The sequence below is a fragment of the Bos grunniens genome, chromosome 8 (assembly GCF_055505025.1).
Source record: "Bos grunniens cultivar Pamir isolate PY7600 chromosome 8, Bosgru_T2T1.0, whole genome shotgun sequence".
Lineage (NCBI taxonomy): Eukaryota > Metazoa > Chordata > Mammalia > Artiodactyla > Bovidae > Bos > Bos grunniens.
This window is the reverse complement of record NC_141172.1, coordinates 75,087,010-75,111,479: the sequence shown is the minus strand read 5'-3', so window position 1 is coordinate 75,111,479 and position 24,470 is coordinate 75,087,010. Positions and strand designations below refer to the sequence as shown.

At 37.1% G+C, this 24,470-nt stretch overlaps 1 protein-coding gene across 24 annotated transcripts in view; it reads left to right on the top strand.

The window, feature by feature from the left end:
* Positions 1 to 24,470, top strand: part of UBAP2 (ubiquitin associated protein 2) — a 119,726-nt gene that overhangs the window by 25,273 nt on the left and 69,983 nt on the right. For 20 of the 24 annotated variants that reach the window (XR_015170103.1, XR_015170098.1, XR_015170100.1 and 17 more), the window contains exon 2: positions 6,861 to 7,000. The exons of 3 other annotated variants lie outside the window; for them this stretch is intronic. Coding sequence is in view for 9 of the 21 variants with exons in the window: in XM_086416619.1 (XP_086272745.1) it covers positions 6,902 to 7,000 (99 nt within the window). In the remaining 12 variants the exon portion in view is untranslated. Of the gene's footprint in view, positions 1 to 3,951; positions 4,074 to 6,860; positions 7,001 to 24,470 lie in introns of those variants that run through there. One more of the 24 variants, XM_086416616.1, reaches the window with a different exon arrangement.

Genomic DNA, 24,470 nt, shown 5'->3' with positions numbered 1-24,470 from the left:
AGGACCTTGAGAAGGCTGATAATGAGTTTCTAGGCTTCCCTGAGTGGACGGATATGATTCAGTCTAAACGAGATAGGTTGGATCAGGAGATAGGTTGGATCAGTTAGGGCATTGTAGTATTCTTTTGCTTGGACATCTCATTCATTGAGTCATCTTTTAAGTGGCAGAAACAGTTAAATCTCAGTTTAAATTTTCAACTGAGTAGGCTTAACATTAAAATTTAATATCAAGTACATTATTATTATTATTTTATACTTTTCCAGGGAGTATTTTATTTTTATTTTTTTTAAATTGAAGACTAGTTGATTTAAAATCCTGTGTTTGTTTCAGGTGTACGGCACAGTGATTCAGTTATATATGTTTTTCCTGGTGATATTCCATTACAGGTTACTATAAGATATTGACTATAGTTTCCTGCTATACAGTAAATCCTTGTTGCTTAGCTATTTTAATTACAGTGATGAGTATCTGTTAATTCCAGATTCCTAGTTTATCTTCCCCCAGCTTCCCACTTGGTAACTGTAAGTTTCTGTGTCTGTGTGTCTGTAAAGAAGTTCATTTTTTTTTTTTTTTTTTAGATTCTACATATAGATGATGTTATCTTTGTCTTTGGCCTGCTTCATTCACTATGATCTCTATGTTACTACAAGTGGCAATATTTTATTCTTTTTCATGGCTCAGTAATGTTCCATTGAAGTACATAATTTTCTATGTGCCGCATTTAGGCCAGCTGAGTCAAGCAGATATTTGTAGGCCATAGATGATTAGTCTATTTCCAGTTCATGCTCCTTAAGTGGTGTGGTTCAGAGGGGAAGATGCATGTGTTTTCCAGTTAATTATATTCACCTGAAACAGCAGACTTGTAAAAAATATTGTAATTTTAATATAGAATCTTTATTTATTTTTGGCCATGCTGGGTCTTCATTGCTATGCTTGGGCTTTCTCTAGTTGCAGCAAGCAGGGTCTCCCCTCCAGTTGCAGAGCATGGGCTTCTCGTTGCAGTAGCTTCTCTTGTAGATCATGAGCTCTGGGAGCGTGGGCCTCAGTAGTTGAGGCTTGGCAGGCACAATTGGTTGTGGCGCTTAGTTGCCTTAAAGCATGTGGGATCCTCCCGGACCAGGGATCCAACCAACAACTGGACCATCAGGGAAGTCCTACAGCAGACTATTTTAACACTACAATTAGTTGATTGGGTTTATACCATCTCAGCAGATCTTGAAAACAATAAGTTTGTTCAGAAAGAACATAGGTAGTATGCTGATTAAATACCACGTGTAAGTTTATTGAGGGTCAGCATTTTCTCCTAATAGTTTCTTTGGGAACAAGCAGGTACCTTTTGTTCTTAAGGAAGCATAGAGCCTATTAAAACAGTGTGTGAATTATAGGATTTTGTTTAATGACTGAATTAGCAGTTATAGTCTGCATTTTTCCTGGAAAGGAATACCCTTAAGCTGTAAATACATTTTAGAGTTCTGCTAAATTCTTAGAGCAGGTTTTTAGCCTGGACATCCATCATCATTGAGCAGGTGGAGTGGGTTGTTCCTGAATGGGTTTTGACGGGAGAAGGAGTGAAGATGAGATGTAATTCTCTTGAAATTTCAGGCAGAAATTTCTGTGGATGTGCCTTTTTCTGAGGGGAGGGGCCATAGTTTTTATCAGTTTGTCTAAGTGCTTAATGGCCCAAAAGCTTGAGTCACCGTATTATATTAGAGTGAAACACATGTTTAATGACAGACATGAAAGTGTTATTTTTACCTTTAATGAGGTTGCAAATCTGGCATCTGAGACTGTAATAAACTGGAGAGAGAACATTCTTTAGGAAGGTATGTTTTCACATATGTATTGAAGCTTAAAGTATATGAGAAAGGCACCAGAGTTAGCAGCTCTTTACCTAGTGACATCATGTATGACATAAGTGGACTCTTGTTTAAAATCCAAGTTCTTTTTATTTTGTGGGATGTTTCAGCAAAGGATCTATTCATCTTAACTCACGTCTACACGTCTACTTTAATTACTGAGTTGAGTTGTGACATTCTAATTACTTTCATGGTAACATGTGGATCATCAGTATCATTTTTAAATTCTTTTTTATGACTTCTTTCGGCTTCCTCTCATATTCATAGCAGTTAAAAACTTTGCCGTTTTCTTTTGTTCCTCCACCCCCCACTCATCTAGTATGTCTCTTTTACTAAAAAAGTAAAGATTGATAAAACCAACTCTGTTGACTGTCTCTCCTAATTTTCGAAAAATTTGGCTGATGTTGCACCCGCCCTTTTATTCATTCTGTTGGCCTGAGAGAGGGCTCCCTCTTCTTGTCCAAGGGAGACTTTTTATTGCTATTTCAGTTTAATGCCTCTCAGTTATCTCCTCTTTGGCTTATGGATAGGCCTCTTTTATTCAGTAAATATGTATTTGGAAGAACAAAGTGACAGGATGGATGTAATCACTGTCCTCATGGTGCTTACAGTATATTAGAATTGCTCAGTGTACCTCATCCTTACAAAATTCTACTTTGTTCTGTATCTCCTTCTGGTTACTACTTGCAAGTATGATTAGTTAATTTACTGTCCCTCTCCCTCATTCATCTTGGCTTTTTCCACTCCAGGGTTCTAAGCTCTGTTGGCAGTGGTCACCAGTGACCTCCTAGTTTCAGAGTTCCAGTGGACCTTCGATTCACACAGTGATTTTTTAAATTCTTGAAAATATTAAAGGGTTTACTTTTTTATTTTAAATGTTCATGTTGTTTGCTATTTTTTAGCAAATAACTTTGCTATTTTTCTGAGCGTATATGACTGTCAGGAAAAGTTAGGGAGATGGTGCTAAGGTGGGCTGCAAGTTATGGTGGGTGTTGTGTAGCTTGTTTACGTAAATGAGAGTTCTGTCTCCTCCATCCTTGACGTTGGGCTACTGTTTTGCTAGTATAGGATATGAAGGCAAGAGTTACTCACTGGTTTGATTTGTAGGCTCTGTACCCTAGGAAATAAGCAACTGGGGCTCACTGTGTTGGATCTCATTGGTCTGTAAAACCTTTTCAAGTTTTATTTCTGATTCTTAAAATGGGGATTATGCCAAACTCTATAGAGTGTTGAGTATTACAGTGAGTAATTTAAATAAAACATTTAGCTTGTTGTTCAGCATGTAATAAATTTAAATAAAAAGTTGCTGTCACTATATAAACATTACAGTTGAGCCATATTACCTTTTATGGGGAATAGTAATTGGTTTTTTTCCCCCTCACTGTTGTTTATGTTTCTGTGGACCCACCACTGATTATACTTTATCATATATACAAATTCACTTCTTAAGATGGTCAAAAACGTTTTCTTGGAGGCATCTCTTTGGTGTCTCTCTGTTTTCCTGCTCTGATTAGATTTGATTGCTCTGTAGGCGTCCTGTAGTCAAGATGTCATCTTGATAATTTTTCAGTCATCTGAGGGAGCCACCTCTCCTGTCTCCTGTGTTAGACCTCCTTCTTATCCCCTAGTCTTTGGCAATCACTGATCTACTTTCTCTAGTTTTGTCTTTTCTAAAATGTCATAAAAATGGAATCATACAGTATGTAGCTTTTTAAATCTGGCTGCTTTTGTTTAGTATAATGTATTTGAGATTCATTCATGTTCAACAGTTGGTTTCTTTTTATTGCTAATTAATAGCTGTATAGATATGCTACACGTGCTCACTCTTTGAACACATTTGGCATATTTCCAGTTTGGGGGACCTTGAATAAAGGTGCTGTGACTTTTCAGATTATTTTTGAGAAAAGTGGCCTGTGGCCATCCCGAACTACAAGGGAGGCTGAGAAATTGAATATTTAGCTTTCACCCTCTTTGCAAGAGGACTGCGAGAGAAAAAATATGTTGTAAAGGGATTTTGGTAGGTAATTCATGGTGTCAGTTGCAAATGGCCTTTTCTTGGTATGCTGTTTCAGAGGTTTTGTTTGTTCCAGGAGCTTCCTGAGTATGAGGTCCGCAACCTGTTTCTGTCTTCACATTGATTGGAATCTTTGCTGAATATAGGATTCTAGGTTGGAAATTATGCTCTTAAGGCATTGTTGCACTGTTTTTTAAATTGAGGTAAAGTATACAGAATTTACCATTTTAACCATTTTTTAAGTGTACTTTTGTATACTTTATGTTAAGTACATTCACATGGTATTGTGGCCATCCATCTTCAGAACTTTTTACATTCTTCCTCAACAAAAATTCCATACCCATTAAACAATAGCTCCCCATTTCCCCAAGCTCCCAACCTCTGGTAACTATTATTCAACTTTGAGTATGAATTGGACTACTCCAAGTAACTCATATAAGTAGTCATAGGATATTTGTCCTTTTGTGGCTGGCTAATTTTGCATAGCATAATGTCCTCAAGGTTCATTCATGTTTGTTGCATGTGTCAGAAATTCCTTTTTAAGGCCGAATAATATTCCATTTTATATTTATACTCTTTATGTGCTTAACCTTTTATCTGTAGATAGAAACCTGGGTTGCTTCCACTTCTGAGCTGTTGTTAGCTGTTTTTAGCTATAAACATGGGTGTACAGTTATCTCTTTGAGACCCTGCTTTTAATTTCTTTGGTTTCTACCCAGAAGTGGAATTATTGAATGGGATGGTAGTTGTACTTTATAGGAACACAATACTGTTTTCCATAGTGGCTGCACCATTTTATATTCTTACCAGTGGTATTCAGGATTCCAGTTTTTCTGCATCTTCTCTAAACTTATATTCTGTTAAATTTTTTTTTTTAAATCATAGTAGCCATGCTATTCAGTGTGAAGTGGTGTTTTGTTGTTGTAATTGTGTTTTGATGGCATATTGAATTATGTGCCTGGCACTTAGTTGCTATTGAGTAAGTGTTGAGTAAATAAAGGAAAATTACAGTTGTTTTTGTCTCATTGGAAGATTTGTTATTTATAAGTGGTTTTTGCCTTAAGGTATAGCTTGCTCCTAGACATCACATTTTGAATTAGATTATTGGCAGTAAAGTCTCTGCTGGACATAATATTGCCTTTGGGTTCAGATACCGACTGCAAATGGAAAGAGGCAGCTAAAACTACATATATAAATAGTAGTAACTATATACACTTGTCCCTTGGCATCTTGCACCTCCCTCAGATACCAGAATTTTGTGCATGCTTATCTCCCTTATAGAAATTGCATAATTGGGACTTCTCTGGTGGTTTAGTGTTTGACTGTATGCTTTCACTGCAGAGGACATGGGTTTGATCCCTGGTCAGGGAACTAAGATCCCCCATGCCAAAAAAAAATATGGCAAATAATATTTCTTGAATATAACCTACACGCGTCATGCTGTATACTTTAAGTCATCTCTGGGTTACTTATAATACCTAATACAATGTAAATGCTATGTAAATAGTTGCCATAGTGTGGCAAACTTGAAGTTTTGCTTTTTGGAACTTCCTGAAAAAAATGTTTTTCTAATATTTTCTATTTGTGGTTGGTTGAATCTGTGGATGCAGAGGGCCAACTATATAGTGGTAAACTAATTGCTGGTTAAAATTGAGATATTTTATATTTTTGTTTAGAATTGCTATAATCATCATTGAGAGTAGTATTTGTTGTACATGGCCTTTACTATGTTGAGGTATGTTCCTTCGTCTACTTTCTAGGGAGTTTTTATCTTTAACAAATGTTGCATTTTGTAAAAAGCTTTCTCTGAATCTATTGAGATGATCATATAGCTTTTATCTTTCAATTTGTTAATATAGGGTATCACATTGATTTGTTATGTTGAAGAATCCTTGCATCCCTGGGATAAAGCCCACTTGATCATGATCTATGACCTTTTTAATGTGTTATATTCTCTTTGCTAAAATTTTGTTGAGGATTTTTGCATCTATGTTCATCAGTGATATTGGCCTGTAATTTTCTTTTTTGTGGCATCTTTGTCTGGGTTTTAGTATCAGAGTGATGGTTGCTTCAGAGAATGAATTTGGGAGTTTTCCTCCTGCAATTTTCTGGAAGAATTTGAGCAGGATAGGTGTTAGCTGTTCTCTAAATTTTTGATAGAATTCGCCTGTGAAGCCATTGGCCCTGGGCTTTTGTTTGTTGGAAGACTTTTGATTACAGTTTTGATTTCCGTGCTTGTGATTGGTTTATTCATAAGTTCTGTTTCTTCCTGGTTCAGTTTTGAAAGATTATACTTTTCTAAGAATTTGTCTAAAGAGATGAACCTGGAGCCTATTACATAGAGTGAAGTAAGTCAGAAAGAAAAACATATATGTATATTAATGCATATATATGGAATCTAGAAAGGTGATACTGGTGCTCCTATTTGCAGGGCAGCAGTGGAGATGCAGACATAGAGAACAGACTTACAGATATGGAGGTGGGGGAGGGGAGGAGAGAAAGGAGAGGATGGGATGAATGGAGAGAGTAGCATGGAAACATATACACTATCATGTAAAACAGATAGCCAGTAGGAATTTGCTGTATGACTCAGGGAGCTCAAACCAGTATTTTATAACAACCCAGAGGGGTGCGATTGGATAGGAGGTGGGAGGGAGTTTCAAGAGGGAGGGCACATATGTATACCTTTGGCCGATTGATGTTGATGTATGGCAGAACCAACGCAATACTGTAAATCAGTTATCTCCCAATTAAAAATAAGTTAATTTTTTAAATTGCTATAATCGTAAACCCTAGACATTTAGACTGCCTTAGTAAAATTGGCTTAAAAGCTATCAGGGGAATCTAAAATCCTTAGTGGGTAGTTTCTTGAGAATTTCCTTTCTAGAGAATCTTTGTTTTATCTCATATTTCTTCCATATCCCTGAATTTTATCCTTGCTGTTTTTTTGTAATCTGGAAGTTTTGCTTACCATGTCTGATTTCTTGCAGATTTTCTATTTTGTGCATACGTTATTTTGTATATACTGTATATGATGACTTCGGTGAGCAGTGACCGGTCTAGAGGTGCTCGGGAAAAACCACAGATTTCAGCGACACAGGCAACACAACTACAGAAACAAGTGGTACAGGTAAGTTTTTGTGGAACTCTTGTTTTCTTTGTTTAAAATTACAGAAATTAAGGGGCATATATGCGTTCATGTTCTCCTTTGTAGGAAACCCAGGATTTTGAAACTTGTTTTTAAAAAGATAGTTTAGGGATTTCTCTGGTGGTCCAGTGGTTAAGAATCCACTGCCAAAGCAGGGAACACAGGTTCAATCCCTGGTCTGGGAAGGTTCTACATGCCATGGAGCAACTAACCCTGTATGCCACAAGTACTGAGGCCCACATACCTTAGAGGCTCCACAGTAAGAGAAGTCACCACAATGAGAGAAGTCACCACAATGAGAGAAGTCACCACAATGAGAGAAGTCACCACAATGAAAGCCTACCCACCACAACTAGGCAGTAGCCCCACTCGCCACAGTTAGAGAAAACCTTCACCAACAACCGAGACTGAGTGCAGCCAAAAGTAAAATAATTTTTTTTTTTAAAGAAAAAGATAGATTGAATTTTTTAAACAAGTAAATAGTCTGTAATAGGAAAGAGGAAGTACAGATTCAGGTAAAGTTGTTCCTTAACCGTTTAATCCTGAACTTTTTCCTGCTACTTTATTAGCACCTAGGCCATCTCCTTTTTGTTATTAATCTAGGTGTGTCCCTGGAATGTAATATGAAAATCTCAAGTGGAAAACAATGGAAAACAATACTCTGAAGTAGAGAGAAATCTGATTACAAGAGATTTTTTAAACTGCTGTCTTTTCTGGGACTTCCCCGGGTGGTTTAGGAGTTGGGACTCCATGCTTCCACTGCACAGGCATGAGTATGATACCTGGTTGGGGAGCTGAGATCCCACATAATGTGCAGTGTGGCCAAAAAAAAAAAGTGAGTTGTTGGGAATGGAAACTGTCTCCATCTCCCACCCAAATAAAATTTTTGGAAAGCCACCCATTGAGCTTTGAAAAGGATTTCTAGACCCTTAGATTTCTGATTTCCAGAGAATCAAAGTCTACAGAATGGAGGAAGGTGGACTGCCAAGTATTGTCTCTACTAGCTTTTCCATTGGCCCTTTAAGTGTGGCTCATTTTATAGAAGAAAAAAGCTGCCCACTGAACTTTGAGAAGGATTCCTAGACACTTAGATTTCTGACTTTCCTTATAAAAAAACATTCGGTGAGAATTTCTCAAAACAGTAAAATCCTTAACCCTATTCTGGAAAGTGTTTCTTAAGGGAGCAACCTGAAATTGGGGGTAGAACGTGTGTCCCTCATTCCAGAAGATACTTCCTGCCCAATCTAAATGTCTAATGGTAGAGGCGCACTGAGACACCCTATCGAGGCGGCAGGGTGTAAGAACATGAACTCTTTTGAATCTGAGTAAACCTGGGTTTGGGACCTAAGTTTGCTGCTTTACCATTGAGATGTTATTACTTAAGTCTTTTTGAAGCTCAGTTTAAAAGAAAAATTGCGAACTCTGTGTGACCCCATAGACGGCAGCCCGTCAGGCTCCCCTGTCCCTGGGATTCTCCAGGTAATTTTTAGATGGTGGAAGATCTCTCTGAGGAGTGAGTATCGATCAACAAAACCTGGAGAAACAAAAGAAACTCATGAAGACTTCCTAGAGAAGTCACATCTTCAGGTTCAAATTGCCTTAATATTTGGTTCAAGAATATTAGACTATGTCTTCAATTTATGTGAAGGTAAATTTGACTTCCTTGAACGGCTCTCAGACAGTTTGCTGCTGAATATCATTTCTTACCTGGATCTTGAAGACATTGCCAGGCTTTCTCAAACATCACGCAGATTTGCAAAGGGGAGGAGCCAAGATGGCAGAGGAGTAGCACGGGGAGAACACTTTCTCCCCCACAAATTCATCAAAAGAGCATTTAAACATCGAGTAAATTCCACAAAACAACTTCTGAATGCCGGCAGAGGACATCAGGCACCCAGAAAAGCAATCCAACTCTTCGAAAGGAGCGCGACTGAACAAAGAGAAGAAATACAGCTCCACCCATCAGAACACCGACACAAGCTTCCCTAACCAGGAAACCTTGACAAGCCACCTGTACAAACCCACACACAGCGAGGAAAAGCCACAATAAAGAGAACTCCACAAACTGCCAGAATACAGAAAGGACACCCCAAACTCAGCAATTTAAACAAGATGAAGAGACAGAGGAATAGCCAGCAGATAAAGGAACAGGATAAATGCCCACCAAACCAAACAAAAGAGGAAGAGATAGGGAATCTACCTGATAAAGAATTCTGAATAATGATAGTGAAATTGATCCAAAATCTTGAAATTAAAATGGAATCACAGATAAATAGCTTGGAGACAAGGATTGAGAAGATGCAAGAAAGGTTTAACAAGGACCTAGAAGAAATAAAAAAGAGTCAATATATAATGAATAATGCAATAAATGAAATTAAAAACACTCTGGAGGCAACAAATAGTAGAATAACAGAGGCAGAAGATAGGATTAGTGAATTAGAAGATAGAATGGTAGAAATAAATGAATCAGAGAGAATAAAAGAAAAACGAATTAAAAGAAATGAGGACAATCTCAGAGACCTCCAGGACAATATTAAACGCTACAACATTCGAATCATAGGGGTTCCAGAAGAAGAAGACAAAAAGAAAGACCATGAGAAAATACTTGAGGAGATAATAGTTGAAAACTTCCCTAAACTGGGGAAGGAAATAATCACCCAAGTCCAAGAAACCCAGAGAATCCCAAACAGGATAAACCCAAGGCGAAACACCCCAAGACACATATTAATCAAATTAACAAAGATCAAACACAAAGAACAAATATTAAAAGCAGCAAGGGAAAAACAACAAATAACACACAAGGGAATTCCCATAAGGATAACAGCTGATCTTTTAATAGAAACTCTTCAAGCCAGGAGGGAATGGCAAGACATACTTAAAATGATGAAAGAAAATAACCTACAGCCCAGATTATTGTACCCAGCAAGGATTTCATTCAAGTATGAAGGAGAAATCAAAAGCTTCTCAGACAAGCAAAAGCTGAGAGAATTCTGCACCACCAAACCAGCTCTCCAACAAATACTAAAGGATATTCTCTAGACAGGAAACACAAAAATGGTGTATAAATTCGAACCCCAAACAATAAAGTAAATGGCAACGGGATCATACTTAATCAGTAATTACCTTAAACGTAAAGGGGTTGAATGCCCCAACCAAAAGACAAAGACTGGCTGAATGGATACAAAAACAAGACCCTTACATATGTTGTCTACAGGAGACCCACCTCAAAACAGGGGACACATACAGACTGAAAGTGAAGGGCTGGAAAAAGATTTTCCATGCAAATAGGGACCAAAAGAAAGCAGGAGTAGCAATACTCATATCAGATAAAATAGACTTTAAAACAAAGGCTGTGAAAAGAGACAAAGAAGGTCACTACATAATGATCAAAGGATCAATCCAAGAAGAAGATATAACAATTATAAATATATATGCACCCAACACGGGAGCACCGCAGTATGTAAGACAAATGCTAACAAGTATGAAAGGAGAAATTAACAATAACACAATAATAGTGGGAGACTTTAATACCCCACTCACACCTATGGATAGATCAACTAAACAGAAAATTAACAAGGAAACACAAACTTTAAATGATACAATAGACCAGTTAGACCTAATTGACATCTATAGGACATTTCATCCCAAAACAATGAATTTCACCTTTTTTTCAAGCGCACATGGAACCTTCTCCAGGATAGATCACATCCTGGGCCATAAAGCTAGCCTTGGTAAATTCAAAAAAATAGAAATCATTCCAAGCATCTTTTCTGACCACAATGCAGTAAGATTAGATCTCAATTACAGGAGAAAAACTATTAAAAATTCCAACATATGGAGGATGAACAACACCCTGCTGAATAACCAACAAATCACAGAAGAAATCAAAAAAGAAATCAAAATTTGCATAGAAACGAATGAAAATGAAAACACAACAACCCAAAACCTGTGGGACACAGTAAAAGCAGTCCTAAGGGGAAAGTTCATAGCAATACAGGCACACCTCAAGAAACAAGAAAAAAGTCAAATAAATAACCTAACTCTACACCTAAAGCAACTAGAAAAGGAAGAAATGAAGAACCCCAGGGTTAGTAGAAGGAAAGAAATCTTAAAAATTAGAGCAGAAATAAATGCAAAAGAAACAAAAGAGACCATAGCAAAAATCAACAAAGCCAAAAGCTGGTTCTTTGAAAGGATAAATAAAATTGATAAACCATTAGCCAGACTCATCAAGAAACAAAGGGAGAAAAATCAAATCAATAAAATTAGAAACGAAAATGGAGAGATCACAACAGACAACACAGAAATACAAAGGATCATAAGAGACTATTATCAACAATTATATGCCAATAAAATGGACAACGAGGAAGAAATGGACAAATTCTTAGAAAAGTACAACTTTCCAAAACTCGACCAGGAAGAAATAGAAAACCTTAACAGACCCATCACAAGCACGGAAATTGAAACTGTAATCAAAAATCTTCCAGCAAACAAAAGCCCAGGTCCAGACGGCTTCATAGCTGAATTCTACCAAAAATTTAGAGAAGAGCTAACACCTATCCTGCTCAAACTCTTCCAGAAAATTGCAGAGGAAGGTAAACTTCCAAACTCATTCTATGAGGCCACCATCACCCTAATACCAAAACCTGACAAAGATCCCACAAAAAAAGAAAACTACAGGCCAATATCACTGATGAATATAGATGCAAAAATCCTAAACAAAATTCTAGCAATCAGAATCCAACAACACATTAAAAAGATCATACACCATGACCAAGTGGGCTTTATCCCAGGGATGCAAGGATTCTTCAATATCCGCAAATCAATCAATGTAATACACCACATTAACAAATTGAAAAACAAAAACCATATGATTATCTCAATAGATGCAGAGAAAGCCTTTGACAAAATTCAACACCCATTTATGATAAAAACTCTCCAGAAAGCAGGAATAGAAGGAACATACTTCAACATAATAAAAGCTATATATGATAAACCCACAGCAAACATTATTCTCAGTGGTGAAAAATTGAAAGCATTTCCTCTAAAGTCAGGAACAAGACAAGGGTGCCCACTTTCACCATTACTATTCAATATAGTTTTGGAAGTTTTGGCCACAGCAATCAGAGCAGAAAAAGAAATAAAAGGAATCCAAATTGGAAAAGAAGAAGTAAAATTCTCACTATTTGCAGATGACATGATCCTCTACATAGAAAACCCTAAAGACTCTGCCAGAAAATTACTAGAACTAATCAATGATTATAGTAAAGTTGCAGGATATAAAATCAACACACAGAAATCCCTTGCATTCCTATACACTAATAATGAGAAAACAGAAAGAGAAATTAAGGAAACAATTCCATTCACCATTGCAACGAAAAGAATAAAATACTTAGGAATATATCTACCTAAAGAAACTAAAGACCTATATATAGAAAACTATAAAACTCTGGTGAAAGAAATCAAAGAGGACACTAATAGATGGAGAAATATACCATGTTCATGGATTGGAAGAATCAATATAGTGAAAATGAGTGTACTACCCAAAGCAATTTATAGATTCAATGCAATCCCTATCAAGCCACCAACAGTATTCTTCACAGAGCTAGAACAAATAATTTCACAATTTGTATGGAAATACAAAAAACCTCGAATAGCCAAAGCGATCTTGAGAAGGAAAAGTGGAACTGGAGGAATCAACCTACCTGACTTCAGGCTCTACTACAAAGCCACAGTTATCAAGACAGTATGGTACTGGCACAAAGACAGAAATATAGATCAATGGAACAAAATAGAAAGCCCAGAGATAAATCCACGCACCTATGGACACCTTATCTTTGACAAAGGAGGCAAGAATATACAATGGATTAAAGACAATCTCTTTAACAAGTGGTGCTGGGAAATCTGGTCAACCACTTGTAAAAGAATGAAACTAGAACACTTTCTAACACCATATACAAAAATAAACTCAAAATGGATTAAAGATCTCAACGTAAGACCAGAAACTATAAAACTCCTAGAGGAGAACATAGGCAAAACACTCTCTGACATACATCACAGCAGGATCCTCTATGACCCACCTCCCAGAATATTGGAAATAAAAGCAAAAATAAACAAATGGGACCTAATTAAACTTAAAAGCTTCTGCACATCAAAGGAAACTATTAGCAAGGTGAAAAGACAGCCTTCAGAATGGGAGAAAATAATAGCAAATGAAGCAACCGACAAACAACTAATCTCAAAAACATACAAGCAACTCCTCCAGCTCAACTCCAGAAAAATAAATGACCCAATCAAAAAATGGGCCAAAGATCTAAATAGACATTTCTCCAAAGAAGACATACAGATGGCTAACAAACACATGAAAAGATGCTCAACATCACTCATTATCAGAGAAATGCAAATCAAAACCACTATGAGATACCATTTCACACCAGTCAGAATGGCTGCGATCCAAAAGTCTACAAATAATAAATGCTGGAGAGGGTGTGGAGAAAAGGGAACCCTCTTACACTGTTGGTGGGAATGCAAACTAGTACAGCCACTATGGAGAACAGTGTGGAGATTCCTTAAAAAACTGGAAATAGAACTGCCTTATGATCCAGCAATCCCAGTGCTGGGCATACACACTGAGGAAACCAGAAGGGAAAGAGACACGTGTACCCCAATGTTCATCGCAGCACTGTTTATAATAGCCAGGACATGGAAGCAACCTAGATGTCCATCAGCAGATGAATGGATAAGAAAGCTGTGGTACATATACACAATGGAGTATTACTCAGCCATTAAAAAGAATACATTTGAATCAGTTCTAATGAGGTGGATGAAACTGGAGCCTATTATACAGAGTGAAGTAAGCCAGAAGGAAAAACACCAATACAGTATACTAACGCATATATATGGAATTTAGAAAGATGGTAACAATAACCCTGTATACGAGACAGCAAAAGAGACACTGATGTATAGAACAGTCTTATGGACTCTGTGGGAGAGGGAGAGGGTGGGAAGATTTGGGAGAATGGCATTGAAACATGTGAAATGTCATGTATGAAACGAGATGCCAGTCCAGGTTCAATGCACGATGCTGGATGCTTGGGGCTGGTGCACTGGGACGACCCAGAGGGATGGTATGGGGAGGGAGGAGGGAGGAGGGTTCAGGATGGAAAAAATAAAAAATAAAAAAATAAAAAATAAATAAAAGAAAAATTGCTTGGAGAGTTAGAGAAACATTTTGAGAGTGGTACATATAATTTCTGAATATCCTTCTTCTGGATTTCTCCCAGATTTTAACATTTTTGCCATGTTTGCTAATTTATCCTGTTCTCTCTCCTTCTACAAAGGAGAACCTACACACAACTTTTCCTTCAAACTTTTTGAGAATAAATTGCAGATATGGTGCGTCTCTGCCCCTAAATATTGCAGTATGTAATTTTTAAAAAAGTGAAGTGAAGTCATTCAGTCTTGTCCGACTCTTTACGACCCCATGGACTGTAGCCCACGAGGCCCCTCCGTCCATGGAATTTTCCAGGCAAGAGTACTGGAGTGGGTTGCCATTTCCTTCTCCAGGGGATCTTCCTGACCCAGGGATCAAACCCGTGTCTCCTGCATTGCAGGCAGACACTTTACCATCTGAGCCACCAGGGAAGCCCTCGTTTTTTTTTTTTTTTTAAAAAAAACAAGGATCTTATTTTATGTAGACACAAAACAATTATCAAAAATCAGAAAATCAGCTCATCTAATGTAACCTGTACATTGTATTCATATTTCCCCAATTGTCCCAATAGTGTCCTTTTTAGCTAATTAAGTCCTTGATCATACATTGTATTTAGGTGTCAGTTCTCTTTAGTCTTTCTTTTTTGAAATATCATTTATTTATTTGGCTGCCATGGGTCTTAGTTGTGGTACATGAGATCTAGTTCCCCGACCAGGGCGTAGACCCAGCCGCCTGCATTGGGAGCACGGAGTCTTAGCCACTGGACCACCGGGGAAGTCCCTCTTTAGTCTCTTTTAATGTAGGACTTCCTCTGTTTCATGACACTGATGTATTTGAAGAATACGTGCCATTTATTTTATAGAATGTCTTCCAGTTTTAGTTTGTCTGATACTTTTTCATGATTAAAGGGAGTTTATGCATTTTTGGTAGAAGTACCACAGAAATGATGATCTGTACTTAATGTATCATATATGATGTATAGAATATAGGTTTGTCTTATAAACTGGTAATTTTGTCACTTGATTATCTACTATCATGTGAGGAGATAGAAAAACACTCTAGTTTTAAAAAATGTAAAATGGAGTGTGATAATGTTAAACTTAAAAAAATTATTTTATGAGGAAAAATGGGCTTATTTGGGAATAGTAGAGAATTGCAATTCAGAATAAGCAAGCCATTGCAGAAACCATAGTCAAGTCTCAGAAACAGAGGAACCTTATTTTATAGAGAAAAATGAGGAAGTTGGAAGGGGTTGTTGTGAACAAAAGTCCATTAGAGAAAAGTGAGGTATAGGGTAATAAGAGTTTCTAATTAACTGAGTTGCTGAAATAGTTGGTTTCTTATAGGGATGCAATGTACATCTTTTCCCATTGGGGCCTACCTGCCATGTTAGTTTTTCCTGTAATTGACCTTTAGTGGTACAGCCTGAGAGTTTCCCCTTCTGGTCTCCTGATTACATTTTAGTGAATTTTCCCTTTATTAATTTCACAATATTTACTTTACAGAATGCTTGGAAGGAATTAGAAATTATTTAAGTTCTATTCAGGAAGTGGTAGCTTTTACTATTATTGTGTATTCTGCATATGTTGTGAAGTGATTATAATAATAATTGAAATTTTAATGAAAAAGGCCTGGTTACTGAAGGAACCCAGTATTTTGCTTATAACGCAACTGTTAAAACATTTAAGCAAAAAGAATAGTTCTTAATTGTTGTTCAGTCGCTAAGTCATGCCCGACCGTTTACCACCCCATGGACTGCAGCACACCAGGCCTCCTTGTCCCTCACTATCTCACAGAGTTTGCTCAAGTTCATGTCCATTGAATCGGTGATGCCATCCAACCTTCTCATCCTCTGTTGCCCTCTTCTCCTTTTGCCTTCAGTCTTTCCCAGTATCAGAGTCTTTTCCAGTGGCCAAAGTATTGGAGCTTCAGCATCAGTCCTTCCAGTGAATATTCAGGGTTGATTTCCTTTAGGATTGACTGGTTTTATCTTGCTGTCCAAGGGATTCTCAAGAGTCTTCTCTAGCACCACAGTTTGAAAGTGTTAATTCTTTGGTGTTCAGCCTTCTTTATGGTCCAACTCTCACATCTGTACGTGACTACTGGAAAGACCATAGTTTTGAATATACAGACCTTGTTGGTAAAGTGATATCTTTGCTTTACATTGTCTAGGTTAGTCATAGCTTTCCTTCCAAGAAGCAAACATCTTCTAAGTAATTAATTATAACTAACAATACTTATCTTTAGATGGTAGGCATAAGGCTGTTTTATAAAACAAAATCTGACTTCATTGTATTTTCCAAATCAACTAGGTGACAGATCCAGCCCAAAACTTTTGGCTGCACTAGGAAAGCTGTGAACACATTGTTCATTGTGAAAGTAGCTTTAGCTCATTATGAGCCAAGTGAATGGAAGAGAAATCCAGAGGTAGAGAGTTAGTAATGCTGTTTTTCTTGGCAAGACTTTTATTTTTCCACTCAACAGTTGTGTGGTGGATGTCACTAATGTTTGTTGTAGGGGAGGGTGTGTAACCTTGTTAACTTACCCCTTGATTCTGCTTTTGCCCTCTGATTTCAGAAGCTGAACAGATCTCTTGACACATTCTAGAGCTCAGCCTGGCAACTTGCCTATCATACTCTTAATTTGGTGCTTTGGTTATTGACTAGGGTAGTCAGCAAAGGAAAAGAATATTTAAGGTTCTGATTTAAAATGCTTTATGTTTCATCAATATGCTGTGCTAGTGTTGCAATACTGGACTCCTGTTAAGTGCATCAGCTGTGTTGTGTCTAGATGGTCCATAATCTTAGGGATAAAATGATGATACCACTGAAGAGAAGTACAAAGAATATTTTAGTCATAGTATTTAAGCTGAAAAAGCTGAGTCTGAATAAATTAGTGATTAGTATTTACCTTACATATGGTACTGAAGAATGATTTTATGGTTAGAAATGTATGGATGCAAAAATATCAAAATGAAAATAAGGAAATATATAGAAGCCCTAGACTATTGCCCGCAGCAAAATGCTGTTGGCAGTAACTTTTCTGCTTATAGTCTTTAGTGAAAGTTCATCAACTTGAGTTTTTCTTACTAATATTTTATAAGATATTTTAATAGAGTTAGAGGAGCGTTCTTTGTAACTTGTGTATATTAAGGAAGCACAGACAATTCTCTAGCAATTTTTAAGTTTAAATATTGCTGCCTTTAGAGGTATTATTGTGGCTATTTCCCTCCCTGCCCTATTTTAATTGATCCCACATCCCTTTTCAGAAAGATACTATAGCCAGAGTCCCTGTCCTTGGTGTATCATATACTCTGTAAAATTGTTGTATGCTGTATTTTCTCTGTGAAATGTCTTGAACTAGGCATATTCTGCTAATGAACATCATACAGTGAGTGAATTTTTCCAACTGGTCTGTGGTTCACTTTCTTGAATATTTCCCCCCATTTATTGTGTGTGTGTGTGTGTTTATTTTTTAATTGAAGTCTAGTTGATGTACAACATTGTTTCAAGTATACAGCGGAGTGACTCAGTTATATGTATGTATTTCAGATTATTTACCGTTATAGTTATTAAAAGATACTGAATACAGATCCCTTTGTTATTTAGTAATTCCTTGTACCTTAACTATATTTTGTATAGTAGTTTGTATCATTAATCCCATACTCCTAATCTATCCTGCCTCCACGTCCTTTCCCCTTTTTAACGGTCACTTTTGTTTTCTATGTCTGTGGGTCTTGTTTCTGTTTTGTATATACGTTCATTGGTATTATTTATTAGATTTCATATATAAGTGATATTGAATAGTACTTGTCTTTCTCTGTCTGATTTCATTTATATTTTTAATTTTAGCTCCTGTTTAACATCTGTTTTTCCCCCTTCTTTTCCTTGGTCTTTTATTTTTTACCTTCTTCCAGGCCTTCTTTTCTGGTCTGCTGAAATTCCCCCCTGCTAATATTTTATTATGAAAATGTTCAAATATAAAGAGAAGGTGAAAGACTTGTACAGCCAACACCCATAAGTTCACAATTACCTTTAAAAAAATCGTTTATGTATTTATTTGTCTACCCTGGGTCTTCGTTGGTGTTCTGGGCTTTCTCTAGTTAGAGAGAGCTGGGAGCTACTCTCTAGTCGTGGTGTGCAGGCTTCTCATGGTGGTGGCTTCTCACTGTTGCAGAGCACAGGCTCTAGGGAGTGCAGGCTCCATAGTTGTGGTGCATGGGTTTAGTTGCCTTGCGACATGTGGAATCTTCCTGGATCAGGAATCAAACCGGTGTTGCCTGCATTGGCAGGTGGATCTAACCACACACCACCCAGACAGCCCCCTCACAATTACCTTTTTGCTCTATTTGTTTTTATCACATTAGACTAGCTATCCATCATGTTATCTTATTTTTTTATGCATTTCAAATACATTTATATGATATACCCCTGGACACACTTGCTTATGTGTCATAAACTAGAGCTTAATATTTGTCTAGGTTTCTCTCTTTTTTTTTTTTTTAGGTGAAATTTACATACAGGTGCATTTAAATGTATCAGATCACTTAAATATATTTTAAAATATATTTTTTGTATACATTTTGAGTAACCCAGTCTCCTATCAAGATACAGAACATCACCTTCATCCCAGAAAGTTGTGCTCATTTTATTTTCTTGGTATAGACACCTGCTTTAGGGTTCTGGTGATTTTATGTACTATTGACTGCTTTCCACTTTGCCCTCCATTCTCGTTTCTCTCATTCTGTGTGCCTCTTTTCACTGGATTCTCACAGGTTTCTTAGGACGAATGTAGGCAGAGTTCTCCCAGATCTTGCACTTGTTGTGGTCACTTTTCTCAGACTGCAAGTACAAAGTGATAAAAGAAACATCTTTTACATCCCTTCCTTCTCTTGGCCACACTAGCCTGGACTCTCATGACTGCTTTCTTAGACTGTTCAAATAGCTTCTTCCCTAGTTAAGAGGCAGCATGATTTTTAACACTGGATACCCCACACCTCTGGTAGTTAGGAGGCCTGTGCCAGTAACACCCAGCATAAAGCATGAGTAAATTACATAGGGGTGCAGTATGGAGTTGAACTGGATTACTACCTCTGAGATCTTCCTAGCCATAAAACAGAAGATGTACTTTGTGATTTATTAATTTTTATAATAGAAACTTTTGGATCTTATAGGAAGATAATTCTTCATTGATGAACAGTTTCATGATGGTTATTTACCAAACTACTGTAGGCCCTATACTGTATAATACTTGTACTATGTTTTTCTCAAGTTTGGGCATTTTCCTGAGAGAGAGAGATTGAGTGAGTGTATGTGTGTGCATGTGTGTGTTGGCATTTTAGCCATAAGAATTTAGTTCATGCATATATTCTACTTTCCTCACTTAATTGTTGAAAGACTTTGTCTGTTTAGACCCTCCAGTACAAATGGCTGGAACAAACATCCTTATTTTGTTCTTGATGTTAGGAGGAAAGCTTTCAGTTGTCTTTCACCAGTAAGAAGATTGTTAAAGTTGTTGGTTTAAGTTAAAGTTGTTATTAAGTTGAGGAAGTTCCCTTCTATTTCTGATTTGTTGGAGTTTGTTCATCTTAAAGGGGTTCAGTTCAGTTCAGTTCATTTCAGTCACTCAGTCGTGTTTGACTCTTTGCGACCCCATGAACCACAGCATGCCAGGCTTCCCTGTCCATCACCAACTCCTGGAGCCTACCCAAACTGGTGTCCATTGAGTCGGTGTTGCCGTCCAACCATCTCATCCTCTGTTATCCCCTTCTCCTCCTGCGCTCAATCTTTCCCAGCATCAGGGTCTTTTCAAATGAATCAGCTCTTCACAGCAGGTGGCCAAAGTATTGGAGTTTCAGCTTCAACATCAGTCCTTCCAATGAACACCCAGGACTGATCTCCTTTAGGATGGACTGGTTGGATGTCCTTGCAGTCCAAGGGACTCTCAAGAGTATTCTCCAACACCACAGTTCAAAAGCATCAGTTCTTCTGCGCTCAGCTTTCTTTATAATCCAGCTCTCACATCCATACATGACTACTGGAAAAACCATAGCTTTGACTAGATGGACCTTTGTTGGCAAAGTAATGTCTCTGCTTTTTAATGTGCTGTCTTGGTTGGTCATAACTTTCCTTCCAAGGAGTAAGTGTCTTTTAATTTCATGGCTGCAGTCACCATCTGCAGTGATCTTTGGAGCCCATAAAAATAAAGTCAGCCACTGTTTCCCCATTTATCTGCCATGAAGTGACGGGACTGGATGCCATGATCTTAGTTTTCTGAGTGTTGAGCTTTAAGCCTGAAGGGGTGCTGGATCTTATTAAATTCTTTTTCTGTGTCTACTGAAATAATCATGTTTTGTCTGTTATTCTCTTAATATGATATATTACGTTAAGATGTTAAACAACCTTGCATTCTTGAGGTAAACTTAACTTGGTCACAGTATATATTCTTTTTTGTGTGTTGCTGGTATGCTAGGGTTTGCTGTGATTTTGTGGGGGGATATTTTTCTGTAGTTTTGTTTTCTTGTGATGTCTTTGCTTTTGATATCAGGGTAATACTGGCCTTATAGAATGCATTAGGATGGTTCCCTTCTCTGTGTTTTGGAAAAGTTTGTGAAAATTGATGATTGGTGTTCATTCATTGTTTGATAGGATTTACCAGTGAAGTCATCTGGGCCTGAGTTTCTCTGTGGGAGCTTCTTTTTGACTAATTCAATCACTGTTACAGATTTTCAGTCTTTCTTAAGTCAGTTTCAGGAGTTTGTGTCTTTTTAGGAATTTGCCTTTTAGACAGAATTGTTGACTTCTGTCTAGGTTATTCAGCTAGATGGCATAAACTTGGACATGGTTATTTTCTTATAATCCTTTTAATTCTTCTGAAGTTTGTAGTGATGTTTCTCATTTCATTCCTAATTTTAATATTTGAGACTTCTGTCTTTTTTCTTGGTTGTTCTAGCTAAGAGGTTTATAATTTTAAGATTTGAAAAAAAAAAGTTGGAAAATGATAGAGGTCTCTACATTTACCCAGCTTCCCTTAATCCTAGCATTTTATATTAAGTATTGGCAAAGTTTTTCCAGAAAGGGCCAGATGACAAATACTTTCTGGTCTACAGGCCACACACAGTCTCTGTTGCATGTTCTTTCTTTGGTTTTGTTGTATTACAACATTTTTAAAATGCTAAAAACCTTTCTTAGCTGGCACACCATACAAAATCAGATCTTAGACTATAGTTTACTGATTTCTGTCCTACGTAATTATTTGTCAAGAGGAAGATAACATTGGCACAATATTATTAAATAAATACAGACTTTATTTGGACTTCTCTATAGTTTTTCCACTAAGGTCTCTTTTCTGTTCCAGGATCCGATCCAATTTGTTGTCATGTCTCCTTAGTCTCTTCTGATCTGCAGCAGTTTTTCATGACCGTTTACGCATTTGAAGAGTATATTGATACATTTTTAAAATAATTACTTGGTTACCTATCCTCCAAAAGTGAATACTTAATATTAAAAATATTATGAACTTACGAGTTTTACCATTTAAAGGGTTTTAGTTATTCCTAGTTGTTTTTTTCCCTTAAAGTTGAAATTATCCCATCTTTATCCAGGTCTCTTGAAATTGGATCCTGAGGACTTTTTGACTTGGTTTTAGTAATCTTTGATAGTTTCTTCATAAACTGGCATACAAATTACTCCAGACTTCTCTTGTATAATTTCTGCTGCATACCTTGATCAGACATTGCACTAGGGTATCCTGGCGTCTTTTAGTGGAAATCGCACTTAGAGACCTCCATCCGGTAACGGATTTGGGTTTGTCATTGTTTATAGGTCTCTCCAGTGGACAGATTGAAAAGTGAAAATGCCTCATGAGTTAATAATGCTGATAGCTCAAATTCAGGACTACAGAATTTTCATTTTCATTTTTTATATAACATTTTCATTACTTCTACACTGAGAATCCTGGTTTCTTCAGAACCCAGGGGTTGGCGTAATTTGAATATCCCCAAATTACTCGTTTGCTTTATCTCACATTATGTGTATGCTGCTGCTGCTGCTAAGTTGCCTCAGTCGTGTCCGACTCTGTGCGACCCCATAGACGTCAGCCCACCAGGCTCCCCTGTCCCTGGGATTCTCCAGGCAAGAACACTGGAGTGGGTTGCCATTTCCTTCTCCAATGCATGAAAGTGAAAAGTGAAAGTGAAGTCGCTCAGTCAGGTCCGACTCTTAGCCACCCCATGGACTGCAGCCCACCAGGCTCCTCCATCCATGGGATTTTCCAGGCAAGAGTACTGGAGTGGGGTGCCATTGCCTTCTCCGATTATGTGTATATACAGCCTTTAAAACAGCCTTTAAAATAACACTGCTAAAACTACTACCATGTCTTCCCCATTTTACACCATCTCTCCTGTGCCCAGTGCTATTTTTATTTATACACAGTTTTCAACTTAGGGAACTTGTCCTTTTTCATTCCAGGGGCCTCCATAAACATTACCTTGTTTTTATGTAATATCTTGGTCACTGGCATCAGATTTCAACATACTGAATATAAATGTTTACATTCTTTGCTGGAGCAACAATGTGTGTATCAGTTCTGATTCTGTAAAAAAATTTTTTTGAATTTAGAATTTTCAGCTTTACCTTGAAGTCAGTTGATAGAAGAAATGTCTAATTGAATAGTTTCTTCAGATGTGAAATTTCAGTGAAACTGCTTAGCTTATTTGCTTCAGCTCCTTCTGTTGTAGCAGCTTTTAAATTAACAGCATTAATTTGCAGGATAATCACACTTGTACATCTGAGTGCCTTGGTTTTTATTAGTATTGGTGAAAACTATTCAACAACTAAGAGGCACTCTGTGTATAGACCTGGGAAATAAGTGTCTCCAGTTCTTGAACACAACAGGGGTCTCATAGCCACACTTGTTTTTGCCATTTGCTGTCTCATAATGTGACTCCTAATGCGGAGCCATTGTCAGCTGTCATTCTGTTATTTCTTGACACGGCCAACGTTTATGGTTATCTTGAATAGTCACTCTGCTAGACTTCAGTAATTTGTCATCTGCTCTCTTTTATGAGGGTCACTACATGGTTTTTCGCTATGACAGCCTTATTAACAGCCTTGAAAGCATATTTTACTTGATAGAGGTAGCCCTCAAGTGAAAAAATTGATGTGACTGCTAACGCCAGCACAAAGGACAGATTGGTGCACTCACTGTTTCAGGGTACAGCCTTTGGTATTCATGGCACCTGAATCAGCCGATAAGCTCCATCTGGAACTTGTGGGAGTCCCCTTCTATCCCTCTTCAAATAGTATCCTATACCTACATGCCCTGTTCATGTGCCAGTTAGTTGTATACTGTACTTTCTCCATTTGAGACATCATTTAGTTTTACTTCTACAATAAATATTGTGACTGTTAAGCATGTACTTAGGTCAGTATCTCTAGTCATTTATATTATTTATCTGAAGCCAATGCTGTTGTTGATTCCCCAGGAAAGGCTCATGGGAATAATCATTCCAGTGTTCTATGGTGCTGGTAATTATTTATGCCCTTTATAAAGTCATTTTTTTTGGCTATACATGTTTGGCTCTTACTTCCTCTACTTGAGTATCTTAAAATGTTTATTTTCTTTTTGCATTAAAGCATTGCTTTTGACAAGTTTATTGATAACTCTGATTTCTTTCCCTTAGAAGTCTTATTATTTCTGCCTACATACACATGGATATTTTTGTTTTAAAGTCCAGCTATTTTACTAGAAAATATCCTAGTGTGGATTGTTATGCATTGATATTCTTAAGTATGGTGTGTTTTTCTTCAAAAATTTAAACATTATTCTATTTGCTTTCCACACATTTTTCTTGAATTTTAGTTTTAAATCTTTGTACTGTTCCTTTTCTGTCCTTGTCATCTTCAGAGACTTGTATTCTCCACGGATTGAGGTTGGGTTGTCTTTTGCCTACATTCAACATTTGACACTTTCTTTTCTCCCATTCCTTTATCTTTTTCCTTTTTTAAATTTAGTTTTTACTTTTAAGTATTTTTCCTCTTTTGTCTTTTATTTCTCTTATAGCATTAGTTGTTAAGTTTATTTTTGTGTTCTTTTCAGTTTAGTTTTTACTTTCATTTCTAAATTAGAAAAATGTAGACATAAAATGTTATTCTTTTATGTTTTTATCTTTTTCTTCATGCTCAGTCTTTTAGTACATACTGAAACAGAAGACAGCTGTTTTGCTTTTTTCCCTAGGCA